At 38.9% G+C, this 10,808-nt stretch overlaps 1 protein-coding gene across 18 annotated transcripts in view; it reads right to left on the reverse strand.

Moving 5' to 3' along the window:
- cadpsa (Ca2+-dependent activator protein for secretion a) overlaps positions 1-7,694 on the reverse strand; it is a 100,034-nt gene extending 92,340 nt beyond the window's left edge. For 17 of the 18 annotated variants that reach the window (XM_035387573.1, XM_035387571.1, XM_035387562.1 and 14 more), the window contains exon 1: positions 6,993-7,328. In XM_035387573.1, the coding sequence (XP_035243464.1) occupies positions 6,993-7,328 (336 nt within the window). Of the gene's footprint in view, positions 1-6,992 lie in introns of all 18 variants that reach the window. The other variant, XM_035387579.1, reaches the window with a different exon arrangement.
- Between the last annotated feature and the right edge of the window lie 3,114 nt (positions 7,695-10,808).

A 10,808-nucleotide genomic window follows, 5' to 3' on the forward strand; every position in this document is an offset into this window, starting at 1 on the left:
ATTTTCCTCTGTATGTGTGTAGTTCCCATTGCTTCTCTAATTGGTCGGGCTTTGTGTTGTGTAGCTGTACTGCATGTGCGCTCAGTGTGATCAAATCACCTGATTGGGATTTTATTTCTGTATGAGTACGCACGCGTGTCTGAAATGACTCATTCCCATGACTGAGCTCTCATTTTCTGTAGGTACCCATTCACAGCTTCGCTGGAGTCCACTGAGAAGCCATAAAAATTCAACCCAAGTCTCCCTCATCGTTTAGCGCGTACACCTTGTTTTCATGAATTATGCAGGCCGGGCTTGGCCCTTTTGTAGCATAAACAGCAGCTGCAGGGACTCCAATGGTGATAGCAGCAACGCGCTCTGGAGCAGAATCCTAATGGATTTGCATATCACAGCATCTCTCTATCGCGTAGGTGCTCACACACTCAGGTTTTCAAAGGCACCTTGGACAGGCTTCCCAGCCACTAGGGTGACCTGACGCTTTGCCTTGGTCCTGATCGTTATCAGTTTATACACTTTATATTTAGAGAGAACAGACCGAAACACCTTTGACAAATGTGTCCCAGGTTGCGTTGCCCGGACAGAGTTTTATTGGTTTGAGGTCACACAGATACAGAACCTATTACTACTGATTTACGACACCATTTCTCATGCCTCTTCCACATTTCCATTGACACAAATAAAAGAGGGGCTTAATGCAGCTCAGCCTGTGTTGGCAGTAAAGTCATTAATAATAAAGCCTTGTGAAGTGGTCCGTTTTGTCTGCCATGAGGAGCTCATGAGAGTTGGGAGATGATGCAGTTCAACATGTGGACACATAATTGAAGATTAGGGTCCAGAACAAGAGTACAGCATGTATTTCACCATCATGTACAGTCATTCACCACTTATAACCATCATTATAATTCAACACCATTTCCTGCTATTCAGCACTGTCCATCATTATTCACATATATGCATTCACCATAATTCACCACCATTTGCCATCATTCAAATTCAGTAGCTAGCATTTGCCATAATTAGTCATTATCCGCCTATTGACAATTCACATCATCATTTACAACTAATCACCATTATTTTCAGTCATGTACACCATTAACCTTCACCCAGCATCATGCGCCACCATTTGAGACCATGCATGACGATGCATAATCCTTCACCATTCACTGTTCTCAACAAGATTAGCCATCATTCACCATCAGTCACCATCTTATCCAGAAAGACGCAGCCCATAAGTGGCATAAAGACTATTGAAATACTGACCCCATCTCCATTGAAAGAATGTTTCTCTTAACGTGGATCAAATGAAGTCAGTGTCCAGCTCACCCTTATGGTTTGATTCCTGGAAGTGGTTGTCCAGACAAAGGAGGGCCACAGAGACGCCTTGGCTAATTTCATCAGGTCAATTGTGAAAGGAACTAGCAAACAGATGGTGTGATTGTTTTACCTCATCACCTCTGCTCAGACATAGAGCAGATCTGGTTTTATACAATAAATATTATAAATTATTAAAGAAAGGCACAAGGCTCTTTCAATTTTTTTTTTTTCGAATTGGAGCACTGCTGCTACTATGAGGTAGGTATACCGTAATACAAAACAATACTCTGAAATATTCTGAGAGGACAATAGCTCTAATCTGCATATATTATGAAAAAAACGCAAAAAGGTTCACTGACAACAAGAGTCTTTCAAAATCAGCTTAGAAAAAAAAAGATTAATTGTGCATCAGGATCAGGATGATTCACATTCATTAATGGATGGGCAATATCACTCAAGAACCCAAAATTTAAATGAGAATTAATTTTGGTCCGGCAGACTAATTGAAACGGTTAAAAGGGACTGCAGACACATGCAGGGAAGCAGCCAGTGCATAAATGACAATTATAAAAAAATAAATAAAAGAATGCCAAACACATTTGCATCCACCCCATTATCAGGCCATTGATTAAGATTTACAGAAAACCAATTTCCCATGCACCACCATGGAATATGAAGCGAGCATTAGCCATTGATCCTAACGGTCACTTTCACTGGAGCCGAACAGGCAAACAACCTTTGATTCTGCTTCATGAGCACAGCTGCAGGGACCCAATGAATATTTTAACATAAAAAAATATGGTGGATGTGACAATGGCAGACAGTCACATGAGCTTGTGGGTTTCGGTGTTTTCAGGGATGCTTGATTAATCATAAGCCAAAGGGATTCACTCTCAAATGCTGGTATTTGTGTCTTTTAATAAATTTGTCTTTAAAAGTTTTTCAGGTCAAACAATGACCCATCATTAAACAGCCATCAAGGCTGAACTCAGTTCTAGTTATCCTGCATGCAGTATTCCCACACTCTGCACCCGTTCTCCACTGACCACAGGCAGCTGCTCTAGTGGCTATGCCCAGCCACAGCCAGCTGTGACACCCTGGACACAGCTGGCCGGAGGCAGACACGTCTGACACTCACACAAACAGCCGCCTGTACATGCTCTCTCTGTCTCTATTCCCTCCCCCCCCCTCTCTCTGTCCCTCTCTTTCTCTAGTGACTGTGAGAATCAAGCTCTCCACTTCTTGTGTTGAGATACAATATTTAAAAGAAAACATCTGCTTACTGATGCATTGAAAGAATTTAGATCAATTTGCAGAGTTGATGTATGACGCTGGCCATTTCTTGTTTAAGTGAAAGAATAGCCACTTTTTGTGCTTTGAGACAGCCATACTTTGTTACAGGGGCAGCACTTAGAGCTTCAAGGAGAAACAGCTAAATTATGTTAAACCTCATTTTACACTATATTATTAGCAAACAACCTGATGCGTATCATGTTTATAGTAAAATATATGAGGACTATTTACCTCAGTAGACAGTACTGAAATTATAACCTGTAACTTTGTTTATAAGTTGAATACACTGATCTTTGCAGCATGCCCACTAAAACATTACACATATATTGTAACGAAAATACAATATAAATGTCTTATATTGCGTGTCATCTATTATTCTTCAATGTTTAATGCAAAGCTTGTGCTTAGTCTCAATGTTGTGCCTGGTCTAGATACAAAACTATTTACTGATGCTGAGTCTTCAGTACTCGATGATGACTCCTTGTCTATTTCATGCGACCTGACAGAGCAGTTAGAAAAGTGACATAGGGCCGATGTAGGTGCTCTGTTGCTTTCCCTCTGTGGGAGGTAGTCTCATAGCGTGAAGGCAGTATGCCGATTGGGAAGGTATCGCGGCTGTGTTGCTTACCATTGCTCTGCTATAGAATCGGATTTCTGTCAGCAGTATCAAACAAAACATTGTATCAGGTACCAAACAAAACAGATAGTTTGCACAGGCATAGAAAAAATTTCTCGCTATATTTTACCTTTTTTTCCGAACTCAAAAGTTTCACTTTTTTTTCATTTTTCTTTGCAATATTTATTTCTTTGCTCTCAATCAGAAATATTTTGCTTGATAATCATAAATCTGATTTCGCAGATGGTAACATAGCTGCGACATTTTCCCAATGGGTAAGCTACGCTGCGGCTACCTCCCATGGACGGAGCATGACAAAGTGCCTACATCAGTCTTACGTCACTGCGCTGTCAGCTTCTCCACCCTAGCTCCCTATCCTTCTACAAACCACTCAGTCACTGCCAATTCTCCGCTGTGGTCTGATGACACATCTGGTCAGACTGTACCTTGACTAACTCTAGCACTACTCGTCCTATCCAGTAGACCCAGTCTCTCTCATGTGACACTTGTATCTAGGTCTTCTAGCACTTTCATGATGCCCCTGGTTCTTCATCTATCACTTTCATGTTACACTACCTTCATCTTGATGTTGTATCTCTTTATCATATCTCTTGTAATCATACCTCACTTCTAGTTTATGACTTACCATAACTTTACTGACTCAGCCAATGCTTACTGTGTGAACTAGCCTTGACTAGAACATGGCAATAGATAACTCATACTTTATGAGAACTGTACCCTATTCCGCCTGTGTTCCGTAGTTGTTCCAACCACCTTCGGTATGCACTTCGGTATGCACTTATTGTAAGTCATTTTGGATAAAATCTGCCAAATAAAATGTAATGTAATCTGGTCACTTATTTGAGCCTAATTAACTAGACATAAACATTTCCTACTATTGACTATTTTTGGTCAATGTACAACTATGGAAGCATGGGGTCATCAGCCTTTTTTCACATCCGTAGACAATCATTGAATATTTTAAACTATATTCAGTACTATGCTCATATAATTAATTGAACAAAAAGGTATATGGTGGTACATATACTGTACATAACATGAAGAGATTCATAGGACTATTTAACACTTGCACCAGCAAAAATGACTTCTGACTTCGCATGGATCAGCTTTATATTACCTTGTGAGTTTTCGTTACAAAGCTCTGACTATGCCATGGTGATATGTGTCTGGAGAAAACCAAGAAATTTATAATAATTATAATTTTATAGACTAAAGACAAAAATAAGTGCCACATATCAATATGTTTCAGTCAGTTCAGCAGTTGTGCAGTCTGTATAAATGGGATGCTTGTCCCCACAATTGAGTGCTACACAGTTCAGGTTAACTCTATGTTTTCTATTGCTTTATTGCAGCAGCAGACAGGATACGTTCAATTTAGATACAGTTTTAGCGATAGAGATGTTTACATTTTAAACATAAACTGGGCTATTGGCTATGTTGCCACTATTCACATTCTAGCTCATATTTTTTTCACGCCCCTTGTTCCAGCCAGTACTGCCCCAGATTGACCCTCCCCCATTTGGTCACGCTGAACAGACTGCAGAGGAGTCAAGGGGCCATTGTTTCTGGCACCCTCAGGGATGTATCTGTGCAAGATTCATCCTTGTACTCCTATTGACCCATCTGGCCATTGCTGGGTCTTCACCCTTCAAGCAGATACTCTTTACATACAATAATGTCATCTCCACTGAATGCATGAACACACAAAATTAATTAAATGTCATTGTTCATGCATGACCTCAACTGTGTATTCATGCTGTGAATATTTGGAGACTTTTTACTTCAACAGGTGAGAACATGGAAATGAAGTGCTCTTTGTTTTACATTTTTTTTACGAAGCTTTCTGCAGGTAAATGTGAAGATTGTGTGACTGCCAGACATAATTCATTGGAGTGTTCCCAGGCATTGCTGTTCCTAAGACAACTTGATGGATGGTGTCCGTAAATTTGCTTATTTTGTTTAATGCACAAGCCATCTGAATGAGATTTGTATTGTATTGACTGGATAGTAACCACCTCTTTGGCTGCGTGTTAAAACACATTTTACAAAACAGTTGTACATTATAACGGACTTACAGATATATATTACACAACTCATAGTACCAAACAACTATCGGCACCCTTTTCTTGGGTCAATCTGAGGGCCTCGAAAAATGCAGTTTCAGATGTATGGAGAAGTGTGGTGAACATGTTGGTAGGCTAAAAATAAAAGTGACCTTGGCAGTTTCCTAAAGCAACATACAGTATACAGCAAGTGGGGACAATGCTTTTATCAGTCCTGCATTTCACCAAATCAAAAGCTGCCACTTCCTCAAATCACTGCTTAAATCCTCCATCCATGACTTTGCATTATGGTGACATATTGATACACAGCTAATGTAAAATGAGTGCATTTGCAAATGTCACACAGCAAGTGCCCTTGTGAATTACATCTGGACATTTGATGACCATTTACCTCCACTGCAGTTGACTATGCATTTCACAGTCACAAACCACATTTCCCATCTACGTTGTTTTGTCAAAATCAGGCTCTGCCTGAAGGAAAGTAAGCATTGTTCAAATTGAAAGCATAGACCAGTCTAAAGTAGTGGTATCATCACATAATAATAAAGCTATAACAACTATTCTATTTATAATGATTATACTAATCACAACAACAAGAATAACGATTAGAAATGTTTCTGCCAGACACACAACTCTCGTCAGGGTGTAAGATGTTCAACTGCCTAATGGAATACTTCAGCAAGCGCCAACAAATGGGTACCACTGCACAGGCTACTAATGAGATGCATGAACATGAAAAAAGATAGGTCTTATACACTTTATTGCAACATAGCATCAGAAATATGAATATACAAAGGGTTTTGTCATATACTGTTCAATGTGCTTCCCCACAATCTGACCTGTAATGAACAAAAATTCACGCGCATTTCACAGCTGCTGTGCTCATTTAGTGAATTATGAAACATACTGCATTATGCCTGGCAGTGAAAGGGTAGAACGGCCTGGTTCTGTCTATTTCACTTGTCAAATTACACTTTAGTATATTAACATTAAAGTCAAGATGCTAAATTCAAATAATCTTGTCATATACATTGCAAAAAGGAATGGGAAATACGGTATTTTGTAACCTGATGCGGTCTGTGTGTGTGCATTTATGCGGTAACAGCACACATTAGATTTCAATCTATAAACCACATGACTTTGGTGAAGTCTACAGTTAACGACGCTCCTTTCTTTTCGTCATTTTTATTCATCGCCCTCCCTGGAACCACCTGCAAATTATCTATAAAAATGCGCGGCGAAAACCACGGGATGTGACAACTGTATATATTTTTCGACTATGTACTTCTGTTTTATGGACATCTGAGCACTGATGTATTACGGTCATCAGCTAGCACAGCTTGGGTCTTTCCAGCAAAAGCTTCTCTTTGCAACTCCTCAAATATGCATGAATCTCTTCTGAACGGAATTACTGCGACCTGATTTCTCCAGTTTTTACTATCCATATAGATTTTTGATACAAGGGAAATAAAACGAAGAGTTGTGTATCCAACATGTAATATTGGCTTTATATATATATATATATATATATATATATATATATATATATATATATATATATATATATATATATATATATAGCTTAAACACAAATATCACAAGTCTGAAATTACAATTCATTTTGCTTTTTTTTGGAGGGAGGGAGGGGGTGGAGGGAGTCTTTCACCTTTTTACAGTGGTCTTACCTTCTGCTGTCGTCTCGCCATATCAGTCGGCTGCTTTGCATTGAACGGATAGGCAATGCATCTCATGACGAATACATAGAGCTGAAGCTTCCTCTTTCGTTCCTCTTCCTCTCGGTGCATTTTTTCCACCTCTTCTTTTTCCTTCTCACTAACTACCGAAGGACTTGGGCTGGACGGACGGGCACTACTGCTCCGGCTACTGGGCTGTAGCCCACCGGAGCTGTCGCTAGTGCGACTCGGAGACAGCCTAGCCCCGGCCTGTGGTGCCATCGCTTCTCTGCTCTCCTCTTCCACAATCTCATCCCCTTCCTCTTCGCTGGACGATGGATCCAACATTTTGTACTAGAAGCTATTCAGGCTGCAATAAAATTATGTCGATGGTTTGCAAATTATAGCCGAAAACACCAGTCTGAATCAAAATAACCAACACGTCCTGCAATGGTGTTATGGTGACGCCCGTAAAATGAGAACAAAAATTCCCGGTACAAATGCAATCCGTGCCTATCCGTTAAGGTGCAGAAATAAGAGGAAGCGATACTGATGCTGGGAGAGCCTGGTAGAGCTGTTCACACAGACACAGCTACCCCCCCTACCGAAAGAGATTGTTGCTGCTGACGTATTTTCTGTGTTTTAACTCTCCAGTCACCGTCAGGGATCTGTTAGGGGAAGATAGTATAGAAAGGGGAGGGTGTAGGAGGAGTGAACGATTTCCAGGACTCTGGCTTGTCCATTGACTTGCTCTCCTTCCTGGCACGATCTGGAAATTGCGAGCGATCGATGGCCGCTTCCTGTTCGCTGGCCTTTTAAATGAAAGGGGCGTCAGGAGCTGGCCATAGTACTGAACCTCCACCCTGCGTTATATCCACGAGATTGAGTTTACGTCGCATGAACAAGTTCTTACTCCACTTGCAGTCATTATAATTCTCAAGTATATTCTGTACATCCCCCACCCCAAATAAATAAACCAATAAATTCAACTCTTAACGGCACCACTGGTCTTTACGGAAAATAAGCAAATTTCAGAACAAGCTTCGTCCTATGGTTTCATTAAGAAGCGCTACGCTGAATGTATTGTTAACCTCTTTTTAGTACAATTCGTGGGTTTCATTATTTCATCTGAAATATATGCGAATAAACCAATCATACCTACGTATAACATAATGCATACTATACATAGGTACATACATACAGCATACATACATAGCCTACCGACAGGCATGCCGCATGCATACATACATACATAAATACAGTGAGCTCCCTGACATATCAGACCCTTTGTGATTACTGAGCTCACCAGTGCTCTTTTGCCTCTTCTTATTAATAATAATAATAATAATAATAATAATAATGATAATAATAATAATGACTTTATCTGTATAGCACCTTTCATACAGATTGCAGCTCAACGTGCTTAACAGGAAAAATAAAAACAAAGTGTTTAAAACATAAAAGAATAAAAACATTGTATATTGAAATGGAAACATGAATAAAATAAAATATTTAATATGAAAGAGTCAATGAGTAATTAGTAAAATAAATTAGTAAAAATGATGTAAATGATGAAGAAATAATGATGTTCCAAACTGTTGTTTTTGGTAAGCCTAAGGTTTGGCTTATGTCTCTGACATTTTTTTCTTATTTGTCAGCCTCACAATGTTATCCTTGACTTTCAAAAGCAACAACTCAGGTCCTGAAGTTGACATACGCCAGTAACAGACTCCAAAGGCATCAAAAGCCTTGAATCAAGATTAAATACTGAAAGCTCTCTTATACCTGTGCTAAGGAAGCAACTGAACACACCTTACTATAATCAGAAACACCTGTGAAGCCATTTGTCCCAAAGATTATGGTGCCCTGAAATGGGGCAACTATGGATAAAAAGTGTCGTTGTTTTTACATGGTGAAACTAAATTAAAATGACCCTTTAATAAAAGCTAAGAATCTGCACTTTAATCACATGTGAATCATTTGATTATAAATCTAAAATCATGCAGCACTGTGCCAAATCAAGAAAAAATATGTATTTGTCCCAAATATTATGGAACTCACTCTACTGTACATACGTACAAACATACATAAATACATACATACATATATACATACCAAATTGTTGAATTGAAAGATAAGGCTAAATTCAGTCTAACAGCAATGTTATTTATACATAGTTTTGAATGAAAACATGAAATAAATAAATAAATAAATATGTCTGTGTTAATTTAAAAAATGAATGAATGAAACACTGCATTATGTAACACTTCAAAGTGCTTTACAGTGATGAGGGGGATCTCACCTCACCCACCACCAATATGTAGCACCCACCTGGATGATGCACAGCAGCCATTTTGCACCAGAACGCTCACCACACATTAACTAAGGTGGAGAGGGAGAGAACAATTTTAGCGTATTAAATCACGGGGTGATTAGGTGGCAGGTTGAGAGAGCTAGGTTGGGAATTTAGCCAGGACACCAGGGAACCCCCTACTCTTTGCGACAAGTTTCGTGGGGTCTTTAATGACCACAGTGAGTCTGGACCTTGGTTTAACGTCTCATCCAAAAGACTGCATCTCCTACAGCACAGCATCCCCATTCCTGCACTGGGGCATTGGGGTTTATTTGACCAGTGGGAAGATTGCCCCCTGCTGGCCCACCAACACCACTTTCAGCAGCAACTTTGCTTTTTCCAGGAGGTCTCCCATCTAAGTGCCCACCAAGCCCACACTTTCTTAACTTCAGCCATATGGCAGGAGCAGGGTGTATGATGGTATGGCTGCTGGCAAAATGAATGGTTGCTTGCAAATCAATATGAAACAAAATTTGAAAATACAGTAAATACTTTCTCAAAAAATAACTTGTGAAACATGAGAGCTATGTTACATTCAAAAAAGACTATCTCAATATTCCACGATTGTACAGACTATATACATTTATAACAGTAAACCAATAGTGTTCTTTCTTAAATATTAAGGTGGAGGATCAGTTGAAGATACTAATATGTAACAAAAATAAATGTGTATCTGATTGTCTGAGAACACATCCTATGTGATGTGTCACTTTTTTTTTAAATATCATAATTTCAGCATTTCTTTTTAAACCAATGTCTTAAAATAAATGAGTAACTGTAAAACAAGTCATTCTTTTTTTTAAATAATGAGATGTAGCTACAGTATATTTGAAGTGTGAATACACAGTGTAGGGTCAACATTGAGCTATAAATCAAGCTTGTTCAAACAAAATATGAAAACAGATTATGCAACCACTATCTTTTCAAAATGATTGACCAAAATGAACCAGAAACTTTTTTTCTTTCGAATTTCTGTGACAATAGACTTATATGAGTTACTGTCATACAGCCAGCAGATGTCACTGTAGCTGCTAGAGCATTGTTTGCAAAAGTACTCAGCATGAATCACAGGGAGGACATGATTTAATCCAGGATTAATTCATTTGATGACTAATTGATAACCTGATTAATGTATTACAGCTGTGATAATTATTATCTACAGGTCAGTAATAAAGGCTTGAGTCCTTGAACCTATGGTCCTGTTTTACATTTTTCATATAAACACCATAAGCCTCATCCTATTAATTTCTTACATGCGCTAGAAACCAATTTGGTTAAAAACAACATGTGTGTGATCATGTTATTAATATAATCAAGCAACAAATGGAATAAAACAAAACCAAAACATGGATAGGCTACATTGCCAGTCCAACAGCTAAAATGCATACAGGGCCATGCTCAGACTATTTGGAGGGCATACACTCAAAATATAATTAGTAATTTTGACAGTTCATGAGATAACTGGCAGTTTACTT

The sequence above is a fragment of the Anguilla anguilla genome, chromosome 13 (genome assembly GCF_013347855.1).
Source record: "Anguilla anguilla isolate fAngAng1 chromosome 13, fAngAng1.pri, whole genome shotgun sequence".
NCBI classification, from domain to species: domain Eukaryota; kingdom Metazoa; phylum Chordata; class Actinopteri; order Anguilliformes; family Anguillidae; genus Anguilla; species Anguilla anguilla.